Below are 16,298 nucleotides of genomic sequence, written 5' to 3'. Positions count from 1 at the left end.
TATGACAAAATACAATATTCTGGATAAAAGATAAAGATCCTCGATGCTTCAGAACTTTTACTGAAAGAGACAGATATTCAATACTTGCTGGAAAGGAAAGGAAAACAGCTTCACGTGATAATAGAAATTTGGTCTCATTAGGTAATTTGTGAAGTGTCACTTTCAAATTCCTTTAAATTGTATATTTTTGGTGCTTATCCTAAGAGGATATAAAACAATAATTCATCTTTAAATTAAATTTGGAGATAATCATAATGCAACTAAATATTATTTTTAACCAGGAGTGCACCGCAGAAAAAAAAATAATTATCAAATCATAGGTTTTTATAATTTTTAAAAGGTACAGATAATTATATAAACCCAGAAGAACTAATAAAACATTGATAATTTATTTTTACCTGTGTCTGTATATCTCCCAATTCTGGAAACTAAGTTGTAGGGATCACAAATACAAAATAAGTAATGAGACTGTCCATATTCTGTCCAATTTGAAAAGAAGTAATTTTTTTTTAAATCTGAAGAATGTTTTTATTATTTTTTCTAGCTATACTTTGTAAACTAAAGATACTTCAATATGAAAAGTAAAAGAAAAGAAAATCCAAACAAACTTAAACAGTGGATGCTTAAACAAATATCAAAACCAAATAATTTGATGTTCAGATCTTGCTATTAAATACTTATTATATTTATATTCTATTATTATATTATAGAAATAAAATTAAAATAATTTATTTTATAATATTAAAATTGTATTATATATCTCTCGACAGACACCAATGGCACCAAAGTAGTCATTATGTGCTGTTAGAAGTAATAGGGAACATTTAACATGAAAATAAAATGAGAAGAGAAGAGAAGAGAAGAGAAGAGAAGAGAAGAGAAGAGAAGAGAAGAGAAGAGAAGAGAAGAGAAGAGAAGAGGAAATAAAAATTATTTAAACTGCCTACCTAAAGCTCTTATACATGCTTATTATAAAGATTGATGCAGTGTCAAGAAACAACTAAATAAAATTTTTATATAAGGAATACCATGGTAATTACATAATTATTACCTGAGAAATATTCAGTACCATGTAATTACCACTTAGTGGAAAAGTGTGGGTTTGGTTTGCATATATCCTATAGTCACTTTACTTAATAATAATAATGTAAATGAGAATTAGGACTACTTTTTTTAATATGCAAAATAAATATTTAAAGATGAAATTGTTACTCCCACATTTATGTTATGATCAACACAATAATATTGTTTACATTTAGAAGAGGGGAATAATAAATCTTCAAGAACAAAAGAACAATGTTTCCTTACTATTTAAGGCATTTTGCAAAGATGGAAGCAGGTAGGTAGTAACAGTATTGTACAGTGAGTTGAGCCCAAAGAATGGAGACCATAGTTAGAATACACACCAGAGAACTGAATTTCTTTAGCACATCAAGGAGATGACTAGAGGAGCAGTCTGATAGCACATAAATACCTTTGTGAGGAGAGTAAACCAGGGAGTAAGGACTTCTTTACTCTTCCTGAGGAAGTTGTGGCAAGAACCAGATAAATTCAAAAGAGAAATTAGGCAGAAACACTTAACTGCAAGGAAGATGATCCACTGGCAAACATTAGATAGAAAATTGGTGGTCCTTTTTTTCTGGTTGATGTCTCCGAATAATTTCTGAAAGTCTTATTTTAGTAAGACATGAGCATTATCTCAATATTAGGTAACAGGTAGTATTTTAACTGCTAGGATATAAAAGATGTGAGGCAAAATTATCTACAGGTCTCAAATACTCTAAAGAGTATCTCTAAACAAGATAGTTTTGATTAGCATGAGGTTTCCTGTGGTTTTCATCCTTCCATGGAAATACACTCACTAGTTTTTAAATTTATTTTATTAATTTAATTCCAGGCATTCTAACACCCTGATGTGGCTGCAACCTGATTTCCTCCTTCCCTGTAACAGATTTAGGTATCTCATCTCCCCAACTTTTCAGTCAGTAAGAGATTGCTTCAAGATGTTTGTGCTTTTTGGTTTGAACCCATTTTATGTTGGAAAAAAGCTATTCCCTTTGCCACTCACAGCCTAAGAAGACATTTATTTTGACAAGTTCTCCTCATGGCTCACAAATTATATCTTTTCCCAACATATCTTGCCTGTATATTCTTCAGCTGTCTGCTTGAACAACAGGAGGTTGTTTACTTTCTCAGATAAATATAAAAAATCTACAGAAACCACTCTTTTCCTCTGGAGATGTGGTTCATTCTGTACCTTGCAGCATCACCCATTATGCCAAGGTGAGCTGCCTGAGCATCTCTGCACTACACTATCTTTTCTTAGAGATAAAAAAACTCTAGAGACCCAAAACCTCTTTGGGGCTGCTCTCCATAGAGAAACCTGTTTGGGTCAGAAGAAATAATTTCATTACATATACATTATCCTGAAAACCTCTGAAAGATGCACAGCCTCCTTTAAGGAAAAAAACCACCAAAACCACAGAAATTAAAGGCTCATCTCTCTAGTTTTACATCAGTGGAAACTGGAGCATAACCATTTCTACTGAAATCCATGCAGAGCTTCTATAAATAGAATAATGATCCTGTGATGGCTCAAAATCTCGTTTCCTAGTTTTTGTTGCTCCCTTTTAGTTGCTGAGTTGAATATTGTTTCCAAAGACTAAATTTAAGACATGTAAAATGGGGACAAGCAGGAGATAAGTTTAGTAAAAAAGATAGAAAAAGCAAAGAAAAGCAACCCATTAGAAGCTTTCCCAGAATAATAAGGTAGGGAAAAGATGAGGATGAAGCCCAAATTCCCAAAAGCAGTGTTTAAATGCCTCACTTCAGACCCCCAGCTAGGTCACAAAGGGATGGAAGCATCTCCCTGATGTGTACCTTTGCTCTGAGGTGACAGCTAATTGAGAATCTCTTGACTTTGGTCATTTGCTGGGAACAGCATCATAACATTTTTTTATAACCATTTGTGTTGTACAGATTTTCTTGTGTTACTGGAAAAGAACAGCACGAGCACACAGCCATTTCCACCTAGACCTAGGCTGATTTATGCCACTGTCTTCACAGTCTCAGGTTAAGTATTATACTGGTGCCTGCCAGCAGTGCAATACTTGACTGTCTGACTGTCAGCATTTCCATCATAAATTTCTGTTTTCAGAAGCTTATGACTTCGTTGTAAAATGTCGCTTGTGGGAGGAATCTTGCAAGGTCGTTTTAAGTTACAAGACAGCAAACAAAATAAAAAAGTTAGTGGTTTCTAACTCTTTCTTTGCACTTTATCATTTAAAAAGACCTATAAAATGCTTGTTCTGCTGTTCAGCTGAGTGTGACAAACCTGTGTACGGTATTATTAACAATACTATCTCTTTAGGGAAGATACTTAAATAATACTTGAATGGTATTTTATTGTGGGGTTATAAAAAGCAATTTTTATTTCATTGATTCAGTGGTACCAGTAAAGTCCCTCCCCAAGGTATACACCAATATCTCATTACTCCCTTTTCCAAAGTCCTAGAAGTTCTTCAGTTAAACTCACAGTATCTCAGGCTTGGATTACACAAATTATTCAGCCAAATTATCTGATGGCTCCTAATTTTCCAGCTTCCTCCCTCATCACCTTTCAGAGCTGCATATTCATTTTCATCTTATGGAGTCCCATTGATTTTTGTCTAGAGATCCGTATGTATGATCCATATGTCCTTCCCTGGAGTTTTTCAGGTGCCACAGCAGATGGAAATCTGAGGGTCTCAGAGATACATCCCCACACAGACGTCCCCACCACCCTGCAGTGTTGCTCTGAGGCTTTTCCAGGGAGGCCTTTCAGTGGAAAAATATCACCACAGACATATTTTACAGATATCACACAAAGTCTTTGGAGCATGTTTGGGACTTCCAAATTAGTTTGGAAATCAGTTTAATATCTCAGTTTCACCTGAGATATTAAATTATAAAGCAATTTCCTGTGTAAGATGCAGGATATGACAGATCATTCTTCTGACTGAAAGTAGGAATGATCCTTATAATATCTAAGCCTGAACTACCATCCCAGATGATGGATTTATTCAAGCTAAATTATAGCACCTTTTCAACCACCTTCAATTAAACCCTTGAATAAGGAAGAACAAAGCAGTTTTCCTCTTCACAAATGCATCCCTAAACTGCCTGAATGTTCTTTATCCCCTGGTGCTGCTGACACTTCTGTCTCCAAAGTAGCAACATCACTGATCCTCAGAAATCTCTCTCTCTAAATATTCCTCCTAGCAAACAGCACCACTGCTTTGCCTCCACTGTGATTTTGTCATTCCTTTATCTTCTGTCACCTTAACATCTGGAATTTATCCTCTGTGGGCCTGTGGAAATCCAAGTCTTCCAGCACATACAGTTCCTCTTTTTAAGTGGCAACACTTGTTTGGGATGAAGATAAATATTTCCCTCCATGCTCTCAATACCTTCTCCTATCCAGTAATTCCAGCCTCCCTCAAAGACCGTCTTACTATCTCTATTCTGCTTTTTACTCATACCATCAACATCACTACAAATGTTGTCTGCCAAACTCATAAAATATCAACTTTAAAATTATATCTTGAAATTTCAAATCCAGTTTCTGTGGATTTCTTTCCTTTTTTTTTTTTTTTTTTTTTTTGTTTTGTTTGGTATTGTTTTGCTCTCTTTCATCTTGCTGATTTTTTTTTTCTGGATGAAGGACCATGTTTTTGTTCTAAGCTCTGAAGAATACACTTACACTTTTGAAATGAAAGATCAGCTGCGGAAATTATTAGACAACTCCCAGCAACAGGTATTTAAGAGAAACACCTACAAATTTAAGCATTGTGACAACATTCTGTGCAATGGCACCAACAGTGTAATTCCCTCTTTTAACAGGCAATCTTACAAAAGACTGAACTCAAAGCTTCACATCCCAAAGAAGTGCCTCCTTTTTTCCAATATCCTACTTCTAGTAAGCATTTCTGTCCCCTCCTATTTCTCATTTCTCTCTCTGCTCTATGATAGGCTGTGTTTAGTCTCAGCTTCTCCTTGCAGGTGTCAACAGAAACAGCCCTGCCAAAGACCAAAGCAGTGTGAGCCCTGTGGAATGCCAGCTCCCAAGGAGAGTCTGAAGGCAGGTAAAATGGCCTGGAAATAAAAATCATGGGCCGGGGTGAGGCAGAGGCAGATGTGTAGAGTTTATAGCATGGATTGGCTTTTATGAAGCCACAGTTGAAATCTAAAGTTTCCTTTCTCTGGCCCCTTGCTCATAACTCTCCTCCCAAAAATCTCCCCTGGGGTGTACCCAGGCATAGTTGGCTCAGGCCACAGTGAAATGCTCTGGAAAGATTCAGGAAAATCTGTTCAGTTGCTTTTGAAGGATGCAAAAGAGAGGAAATTGTTTCATGGCTTGACTTTCACTCAGAGTTAGTTTTGTACACACATACTCTAAGGGAGGCTGTTAATGTCACCAGACATAACTAAGATAATTTTGATCCAAGAACATTTGAAGTTCTCCAGGTTATAAATGATTGAGTAGCCACCTGCAGTACTATAAAACTGCTAGTCATATCCATTTAGAAGAAAAATCTGACAATAGCTGCCTACCTTCAGTCTTCTCACTGTTTTTGAATGAATACGCTTATTTTGAGATTGACTATTTCCATGATTGGGCAGGCTCAGAAAATTACTTTTAATCATCATAAAATGTAATTAATAACTTTGAAACATCATATTTCAAAATTGTTGGATGCTGCATCATTTCAGCATATGCAAATATAATTTTTTTCTCTAGTGCTTCTGTGGCTCTGTTTAGAGCTATGCTAAGCATCATGGTATATTCCACAGGCAGACAAGATATACTGTGATAAAAGGTCCCAATCAGAATAGCCAGGATTCTCACCTGGGGTGCTGATTTGAACTTCTAAAACCTTATTTGGACTGGAAATCCAGCTTCCATCCCCTACCTATACTGCCTTGGTGCCCACACCATAGGCACACTAGAATGAAGCCTTCATGACTACAAGCACAGCTAAACAAATTAACAACCTGTTTGCTCTGACATACAGGAAAAAGATACCAGGTAGCACTTCTTTACATACCATATAGCACTTCTTTACAAAAAGAAAGTCAGCTGGTTATGTAATTAAATATTGTATAGATAATTCTGCAAAGCCAGGAGTCAGCATTCAACTATGGTTCTAAATTCCTGGATAAACATTAGCCTCACTCAAATCAGTGGGAGATCTCCTGCACTTTGATGGAGTGAAGGTTTTACCCCACTGTCATTGACATGGTGAATTACACAACCTACAAGTTAGATCATTAAAGATCCCTGAAATATGATCCTTAATTAAATACATTTTCAAAAAGTAAGTCAATTTTCAAAAAATGCGAGTTTATCCATGACTTAAACTAATCTATATTTAGTGAGCTAAAAATAATCATGTTATAATTTGCAAGAATGCAGTGTGCCATCTTTCAGCATAAATGTTTTGCCTTTTCTCATTTAGTTCAGACAATATTATCTAAACATTTTTTGTGCATAATGACCTTTCACATCAAGGGCTGAGGTAACACTACAATGTCACTTTTCTTGAAAGCTAATGTTTCATCACACAGTGCCTCATTTCACTCAGTGGTATTATGGTACTAACAGAAGTGCCATGATATACCAAGATATGATGGATTTCAAAGAAATTTTATGGATGAAGAAGTTATTTTGCTTCCCTTACAAAGCACAGTGTTATGAATATTCTGTAGAAACAATGATCTGGGATTTTTTTCCCCTTTTCTTTTGAAGCAGAAGACCGATTTGCAGCAGAATTGCAAATTTCTCTTATTTGTTTTTTCAATACCTTTCTATATATAGCACTCTATTTCTTGGCTTTTGAAAAGAAAACTATTTGATTTGAGAATGTTTCAAGCTGAAGAGAATCTATGTAAATATTCCCTGAGAGTAAACATGAAGCCTTGTCTATCTGTACTAACAATGAAATACATGGTAATAATATGTTGCCCATTCTGTCTAAAATGTCTGACTACTCCATCAGGGCTTTTTCTATGCAAATATTTCTCCTTAAGCTCTTTTCATAGCTGCAGTTCAAGGAAGCTTGAAGGAAGCTTCAAGGAAGACACGTTTCTTCAGTCACAGTTCCTACCCTTTGCTCTTCCAGCTGCTAAGTTTACTTTCTCCTGTTGCAAAAATATTGTCAAATATTTAAACAGTTTCATAGAATGGTTTGGGTTGGAAGGGACCCTAAAGACTGGCTCGTCTCTCTCCAGATTTCTTACAGGACCCCTTCAGGTACTGAACGGCTGCAATAAATTCACTCCAGGATCTCCTAAGCACAGGCCTTGGTTTCTTTACCAAGTGTGTGCTTTTTGCTGTAGGACATTTATTATTACCCAAGCTTTATCCTGAATGGATAGCTCACTATTCCCAGCCATTTTTATTTACAACTACTAAAACTGAATGAACCAGTTTTTAGAGCAATGAAATGAACATCCTTCTACACTGGCATTTTCTGGTGGAAAGAATGGATACAACCTGATAAAGGTGCCACTCTGCATCTTGCATAGCTGTGAGATTTCAAAGCTACAGAACAGACAGCAACTGCAAAGGACCAAAGGCAAAAAAATGTGCATGAAAAGTAAGAGCAAAGGTTTCACCTGGCAAAGCCGACTCCTCTGCTGACTCCATTCGCATCTCTTAATATTCTGGTGGAAATGACATGTCCAAAGGGTTTCAGCATATTCTCCAGTTCCTGCTCATCCATGGACACGGGTAAATTTGAGATGTATAGATTTGTGGGATCTTGCTCTTGTTGCTGCGACAAAATAAGAGAAATATCCTCAGTTAGGCTTAACACATTAGAATAGCTTAATGACTTGTACAAGAAGGGCTGCTCAAAATAGGACCAAGCCAAGAATTCATAGCTGCATTAGAAGAAAAGCTGGGTAATCTTTTCATGAAGGCAACATATTTGCCAAATTTCTGCAAACTCTCATGCATGTGCTTAATTCTGTGCGTGATTGCTCTTATTGAACTCAGTGACACTACTCATTTATAGAAAATTACTCTCATGAACAAGTGTTCTTGGATTTGTGTCCTAATTTAGCAAAGAGATCGTGAAGAAAACGTGATTTCTCCAAATGTGCTTATGTTAACATAAATAAAGAAAAAAAATTCAACATGTATTTTAAGCAGATGTGCTTTCCAGCCTGAACACTTCCCATTCAGCCTGTTCATCATGAAAAAGGTTGGTTGAAAACACAGAATATATTTCTCCTGTTCTTTCCCCATCTAAAATGCCTTCCTTAATAATAAGCAACAAGATCTAACTGGGCTGGGGGAGGACAGGGGAGTTCTGCAGTTCAACCTGTGGTCCTGGGTGACACAGGTCACATGTTTATTCTGAGACTAAATGAAAGCATCTTATAAAACAAAGCCTGTAGCATGAATAATTGAAAAAACAAATTTGAAAGCAGCTTTCTTGTTCTATTTCAGCTCTTTAGGCTAAACTTTCCATTTTGGTAACCACTCCAACTCCTATTCTTGCTCGCTGAACTCTTGCATAGAAACATGAAAGAGACATAGATGCCATATGTAAAATAACTGTATTGAAGCAATAAAAAAACCCTTGTCTACAGACAACCAGGTCTTGATTGCATTAAATCAATTTAGTTATGCCCTTGCAAATTTTCATGGCTCTGTCCATTTTTATTGATATAAGCTTTACATAATATCTGATCACCTGCCAGCACAAGCCCGACTGGGATCAGACATTACTTCATAATTGCAGCTAATGTTAAATAACCAAAAATATAAGATGCAATCATTATATTGTGCAGCAATCCAGACAACACCTTCTCTGAGAAAGTTCTCTGAGACAGAGTTTTTAATTCTTTTTATTACACATTTTAATAGGCAGAATTAATTTGTACCTGTTCAACATTGAGTTGACAACAGCAATACCTTTTTTTGCTGAGTTGTCTTAAAATCACATTAATAACCTTGCAGCAGCATTGCAACCTTGCACTGTTATGAAATTACACACAGTCCTGCAGCCATCTGCCCTGGTTGAACTAAACTAGTTTCAAATTTCACTCCATTAAAATCAGTGAGGATGTGCCTTGTCAAACACAATCATGCATTCTGTTTCAAGAAGATGTATGAAGACAGGACAGAACCAAGATATCTGCTTCATCACTGCCTTTAAATTCAAGGCCTCGATATTGGAAAGAGAAATTGCTTCAAGCTGTGATTCACACACACCATCTTTGCAGGGGCAAGAATGACTAAGGCAAATCTAAGGTAGCTAAGTACCAGAATCAGAAGCTGAAGTTTTTAGCTTCTCTTACCTCAGGCTCTAGGGAAATTTTAACCCTTTTGGATGAGACAAAAAAACCTGTAAATAGAGACCCTAGAAGGTCCAAAATCAGGAGGCATGTAATACTGTTGTGTTGCTTAATGTGGATTCTCATCTCAGGGCTATGGATGCTTTTCTTTGAATGCACTGGCTAATGACCACTGCATTCTAGCTTCGCATCTCCCAACTCACTGTCTCACAAAACAACACATTACTGTGCATGATGAATTCTTTTGTTTAACAAAACAGAAATAAAAGACTAAAGCAGGCATGTTGTCAAGCTGCTGATGATAAAAATATACCCAGTTATTACCATGTCTTTGAGTAAGGGGCAGAAGAGAGGAGAGGAGCACCATACACGTGAACACTGAACTTACTGCAAATTCAACTGAAGTGACAAATCTCAAATATAGAAAAACCTTATTTCCCTTTCCAGTAATCTTTCCCTGCAGTTATGTTCCTTGCTCTCACATCAATTTACATTTATACACATCCAAAAGCTAGTTCCTCTCCAGTAACCAAAAGATGGTAGTGAGGGGTCAGAACTGCTACAGTACTGACAATGGAAGGAAAATCATGCAAACAGTCCTGGAGGGAAGGTAGACAAGAAAAGAAAAGGAATATGAGCTTCAGATCATACTTTTAGCTTTGGGAAAAGCAGGTAGACAAGAATGCAAATAATTTCCTTTATCTGTCTCTTTTTTTTCTTTTCTTTACTTTTTCCCCCTTTTCTGTATGCAAGCTATGTAAGTTTTATTGGTGTTCCCCCCTTATCCACCCTCCACACCTCAAAAACATATAAAAAGTGAAACATGTAGGAATTTGGAAGCATCTTCATTGTGACTAAGTACTTTGAAAGGATGAGCAATAGAGGCAGGTAAAGCAGAGGCATTCAAAAGCAAATTGAAGCAGAAAGTTTTGCAATTCCAATTGGCTCAGTTCTTCAGAAATAATTCCATTATTATGCAAACCTCTACCTATTGATTGGTTAAGGGCTTTGATTAATCCACCAATCATGCTCAAGGACTAACATCTCTTGCTAATATTTAGAAAAAAATATGCTGATGAAATCCCTATAGCCAAAGACCAAACTAATGTGGAAAAGTGGAGTTATGCATCAGTAACTTCATGACAGCCTCTGCTTTCACTGAAGCAACTCAGTCCCACAACACATTAAAATGAGAACTCCTCCTTTGACTACCCAGTTTTCAAGCTGGGTCATACAAACAAAATAAATAAGAACTGTTGCCAATGTGTTCCACTTCTGAACCAGGAACACGTAAACCTTTTAACTGTGCTAGAGATTAAATGTCGTTGTTTTAAATATCCGTGGAAAGTTAGCTACACTCTGAGGATGAATGAAAGACTAGCAGACCATAGTCACTCTTTCACAGGGATTTGCCAAGTCTATCTTTTATCAATGTGAAAAATAAATACTGCAAACAGAGAGAGACAGATGAGGCCACTCACGCTACCTCTGCAACACAACAGTGTTTTCTAAGAAATGAAAAAATTCACATTATTTTTCCTTACTATACAAATATAGCATTTAGAGAAATACCCCTTTCCTTTAGAGAGAATTATCAGCCCACAGAAGCCATATATCACACAACCAACTGAAACAAGATGAAATGCCTTCAGAGTAATGCAGCCAGGAGCTGAGGAGGCTTTACAGGGGTGATGTGGAACCCAGCTGCCCTGTCACTGCACAGCCAGACCCCACTGCCACCTACCCTCATGAGTCCCTATTTCTCAGGCTTGGTCCTACTCCCAGCCTCTGGCACTGAGGCTCCATGTGCTTTTTTTTCAGTTGTGCAGAGATCTCTGCTGTTCAGTGTGGAGGTCCAAACAAAAACTTCTCATTTTGCCCAAGCCTTTCCCTCCCAGATTCCCCAAGCTCCTGTGTGAGATATTCTCTTCCCTATCCCTGTGACCCTGCTGAGCTTTTCACTGTCAAAGGTAAGTGTCCTGCTGTTCAAAATGGGCCTATTTGTTGACAAGATAAGCCTAACCAGAACCATAAGTCCAAGCACCCCATGAACTACTTGTCTTTCATAATCCTAACAGCTGACAGCTCAGTTTCTGCCTTCAGTGAAGGAACAGCTCCCGGGGTTGCAGGACTGATGGTGATGTTAGTGTCTGGATCAGGCTCCCTGTGGTTCATTTAGTGCTCTCTAAGACTTTTCACTAGACTTTAAAATGCTACTTTCCATATTGGGCCACTAAAATCTCATTTGATATTGTCTCCAGTCCCAAAATGCACTGACTGACCAATCATCAGTGAGAGAGCTGAAACTCTTCTGTTTGATACTTAAGGTCACTTCAGAACTGCATCTTCATCCTGTGACCCCAATAGTCTGGGCAGGAACCAAAAGGGTGGGTGGCAGAAAGCCACATGCTCACCACAAACAACTCCAACAGCACTGTGACTTGGATGCCCCACAGCTGGAGACTTGGAGCCAGTGCTGTGGGGCCACCAGCCAAGCAGAGCCTGGGCTTTGCTAGGAAATTCACAGAATCCTAGAATCACTAAGGTTGGAAGAGATCTCCATGATCAAGTCCAACCAGTAACCTAACACTGCCAGGTCTACCACTAAACCACGTCTCTAAGCACCACTTAAAAACTTCCAGGGACAGTGATTCTACCACCTCCCTGGGCAGCCTGTTCCAATCCTTGACTACTCTTGCAGTGATGAAATTTACCCTTATGGACCACACAAGAGACACCATGCTGGCCCTGCGGCGTGGTGGAGGGACAAACCTGTTGATGCAGCCTTCCCAAAGCACACCTGTCCCTTGGATCTAATCCCCTATGAGTGAGAAGGGCCTGCCAGGGGGACCAGGGCCAGCCACTGCAGGACCACTGTCCTGGAGGCACTCAGGAGCAGGGGTCTCTGCAGGCTCTCTGCAGTGTGGCAGCACATTTCCCCTGCCTTTCCCAGGCTCTATGCCAAACACAGACAAATAAGGAGTACAACACCAGGCCAAGTTGCTGCTTCATGAAGAGAGTAGTGAAGAAACTGTGCAGCCTGCTGTGTGTGCTGACTGCAGAAGAACCATGCTCAAGACATGCAAACTTGCAGGTGCAGTCTCAAGGCACGATCAAAAGCCTGCTCCTGGCTGCCCTCACAGGTGTTCATTTTAGCCAAGATCTCCCATTTGACAGCCCAAGGATTTTTCCACATACAGTTTGCACTTGCACTGCAGCCCCAACGAAGCAGGGATAAACTCATCCAGTCAGTCCCAACCCTAGGAAATCCTGGCACAGCCTCCCACCTTAGGCTAAGCTCATTCTGGGACCCTGGTGTGTGCCAGTCTGTGTGGGTACGCTGAGTGCCAGAGAATGAGCCAACAACAACAACAAAAAAGAAATTAAGTCGATTTAAGCTCCTCTCCAGAGAAGTGCATGGCTTTTTGCAACTCCCTTTGCTCCCACTGCAGCCTGTTTCACCATCATTGTATGAGCATAATACCTCAGCTCCTCTGGCCCTTGTATTCCAGCGGCTTTAGCTGCATGCATATTCTGGCTTGGGATGTGTATGATAGACATTCTCAAAGTGGTCAAAACCACACCTAGAAAGGCTTAAAATTGTGAAGATTTTTTTAAATTATAAATTGAGAAAAAAATCCAATTTAAAATTGGAAGGTTTAAAATTGTGAATACTACAAACCAGCAGTAGGTCAAGCCCATGTTTTGGATTGACTCAGACCTACTCCAGTGGTCAGCAGAGCAGGCGTCCTGCTGCAAGGCTCTGGAGTTCAGCAGTCAGGAGCATTTGTACTGGGAAACAGCCAGAAATTTTGTTACTGCCTTTAAGCAAGAACTGGGCCAGTCACTCAGCTCCCAAGGCCTGTGCCAAGGAAGCAAAAGAAGTTTATAAAGCAGAGGATTTGAAGCACACTACACCAACAGCATTTCAAACAAAAAAAAAGAAGAAACAAAACCAAACCCAGCCTAGTGGGGCGTGTGCTACAACTCCAAGTTTGCTGTTTGCTTTGCTGGGCCCTCCCAGACACTTTTGAAAGGAAGGACAACGTTCAGATGGGATTTTCCCTCCCATCTTGAGATAATCTTTGGAAGCAATGCGTGAAAAGCTGAAAGAACAATTCCTTCTTGTGTGAGCTGAGGCTAAAGCTCCTTACGCAGTACATTTAGTAATGCATTCCTTAAAGACACGTGTAGGGAGGGGCAGACAGCTTTTGGCAATGTTATTTTTTTCCCAAAAGGAACTCAAAACTCTTCTAATCTGTGATCTCAGTAGGACTGGAAACTGAGAATGTTTGGTTTATCTGGAAACCTTATGTACCAATTCCTTTTACTGAACCTAATTTATTTCTTCTTAGAGCAGCTTGCTCTAGGAAACCAAGCACTGATTATGAGTTTAAATGATTTCTTTTTCCATCTTCCAAACTTATTCTGGGTATTTAACTTTGCATGTGGATCAATATGAGATTCTGAACTCCTCCTTTAAAAGATATAATCAATATTTATACTATTGATCAATAGTACTATCAATATATCAATATTTATTTATTTGCTTGTCTTTAATAAATTGAATCTTTGTTATACTCATTTTGACACAGGTCAATATTACAGCTCACCTTTAGAAAAACAATTCTTTCTTTTTAGATGCAGGTTCAAAACACTCTTTAAGCAGTTTTTTCCTCAAATTAGTTCATCTCTGCCTTATGGCTACTGCCCAGATCTTCAGCCTATGCAATGAACTCCTTGTCTCCTTTAAAGATCTAGGCTGAACTTCTCTATCCCCTCAAGATAAAAATAGTGATGTTCTTTATAGAAAAAACCATTTATGTAGATCCATATATATGAAACAAGATCATCTATATGGAAACATTTATGTTGTATTTCACACATTTTCCAGCGTTTGCTCACCATTTTGAAAACTGCAGTTGTATGGCAGCATCAGTCTCATCTTCAGTTTATTAAATTATTTCTAAACTGGAGCCTTTATAGCCACTAAGCTTAAATTAAATTTAGAGGAAGCATGTAATATTTACCCTCAGAAGATTCACATTCAATAATTCCTCTTGTTTTATTTTTTATTTTTTTAATATTCACATTTTTAGTACTGCAGATCATGAGAACATTCAGGACATCTGAAACAGACATTAATTTAAAAGCTAATCTTATGCACATTTGGTTGGATTCACAGACCAAAATTCAGATTGAAAAGACTGTCCCCCCAGTTTTCTATTGTTACTCCATTTAGTCCAGCTACTTTTTCATATTAATATAGCATATTTTTTCACATGTGCAACAGATATCTGGTTTAAGGCAGAGTAAGATATTGAATTTGTAATCTTGGTGTTTAACTTCCACTCTAATACCAAATGTCTTCAAGGAACATTTAGAGATGTTCTCTCTTCACTGACCGATTCAGGCAAGGCAGGATGCTCCTAACTTACTTAATCACTGCTAGATAGGATGAATATGGGCTAGTAATGTGAAAGTTAAAAGAAAGTCACCCCAAACTCCACCACCTCCTGGTATCAGAGAAGTGACAGCAGGAAATCCTTTTCCTCCTCAGTGAGGATGGGAAGGAAGGGTGTGGTGTAGGGGTTGGGGATATGCTGTGTACCTGCATGTGCTGCCTTCCCAATCAATGAAGATACACTGATATGAATTAAGTGACAGTAGTCCTGCTTTCAAAGATTTTTTACATTACATATTTGTTTTGTAAAAAGAAGGAACAAACTAAAAAAACTCTCATGAAACCTTTGCTATAGCGATAGTCCAGACAATGCAACCTTCCAGATTTGCCAATGACATATTTTAAACCATCATTGCAGTGAGCAAAATGAATGAAGGGCAGCTGCCAGGGTTCCCTATGACTTTTTCCTTGCTTATTTGCTTTCTTTTGTGTGGGCACATTTTTAACAATATAGAAAGCTAAATCAATGTCCAGTTAACTATTGATCCCTGGCTAGTTTCACTCTCTTGTTGAGGACCACACCAAAGGTTTACAATGCTGTACAGAATGCCTAAACTTCACATGGATTTTATAAATGCACAATGTATTAATAATATAACAAACACAGTTGAAGAAAACTGCTAAAAGTAATGCAGGTCTCCTTGTCCAAAATACTTCTGAAGTTCTTTTACAGAATCTTGAAATTGTTTAAGTTGGAAAGGACCTTTATGATCACTGAGTCCATCCCTTAACCCAGCACTGCCAGGTCTGTCATTCAACCATGTCCCTACCTGACACATGTACTTGTCTTTTAAATCCCTCCAGAGATGGCAGCTCCACCACTTCCCTGGGCAGCTTGTTCCAATGTTTGACAATCCTAATGGTGAAAATTTTTTAACTAATACTCAATCTGAACCTCTCCTGGTGCAACTAACCTGGCTACAACCTCCTTGCAGGCAGTTGTGGAGAATGACAAGGTCTCAGCTGAGCCTCCCTTTCTCCAGGATGAATAACCCCTGCTCCTTCAGTTGATCCTCACAAGACTTGTATTCAAGAACCTTCACCGGCTTCATGGCCCTTCCCTTAACCCACTTCAAGCCCTCAATGTCTCTTTTGTAGTGAGGGGCCCAAAACTGAACACAGGATTTGAGGCATGGCCTCACCAGGGCTGAGCATGGGGTGACAATCACTCCCTGGTCCTGCTGGCCACACTGTTGCTGATACAGGCCAGGATGCCATTGGCATTCCAGGCTGTTCAGATCCCTCTGTAGAGCCTCCCTAGCCCCCAGCAGATCAGCACTCCTGCCCAACTTAGTGTTATCTGCAAACTGACTGAAAACCCTCGTAAGTGCTATTCTGAAGAAAAGCATTTTCCCAATGCTTTTCACAAGTATTTTATTGTTATTCACATACATAAATTTTAGGACCACTGAACTTTATAATGACCCAAGAAAAGAACTCCTGTCACTTGAAATACTTTTCCTGGAGTCATTGAATCAGAAAAGATGTG

General features: G+C 38.5%; 1 protein-coding gene across 12 annotated transcripts in view; it reads right to left on the bottom strand.

Annotated features, from left to right (window-relative positions):
• RBMS3 (RNA binding motif single stranded interacting protein 3) overlaps positions 1–16,298 on the bottom strand; it is a 707,096-nt gene that overhangs the window by 143,888 nt on the left and 546,910 nt on the right. For all 12 annotated transcript variants that reach the window (XM_014274144.3, XM_026799147.2, XM_074538955.1 and 9 more), the window contains one exon: positions 7,657–7,814. In XM_014274144.3, coding sequence (XP_014129619.1) covers positions 7,657–7,814 — 158 coding nt within the window. The remainder of the gene's footprint in view (positions 1–7,656; positions 7,815–16,298) is intronic.

Source organism: Zonotrichia albicollis, chromosome 1 (assembly GCF_047830755.1).
Source record: "Zonotrichia albicollis isolate bZonAlb1 chromosome 1, bZonAlb1.hap1, whole genome shotgun sequence".
In the NCBI taxonomy this organism is placed as follows: domain Eukaryota; kingdom Metazoa; phylum Chordata; class Aves; order Passeriformes; family Passerellidae; genus Zonotrichia; species Zonotrichia albicollis.
This window is presented reverse-complemented; position numbering and strand designations above follow the sequence as displayed.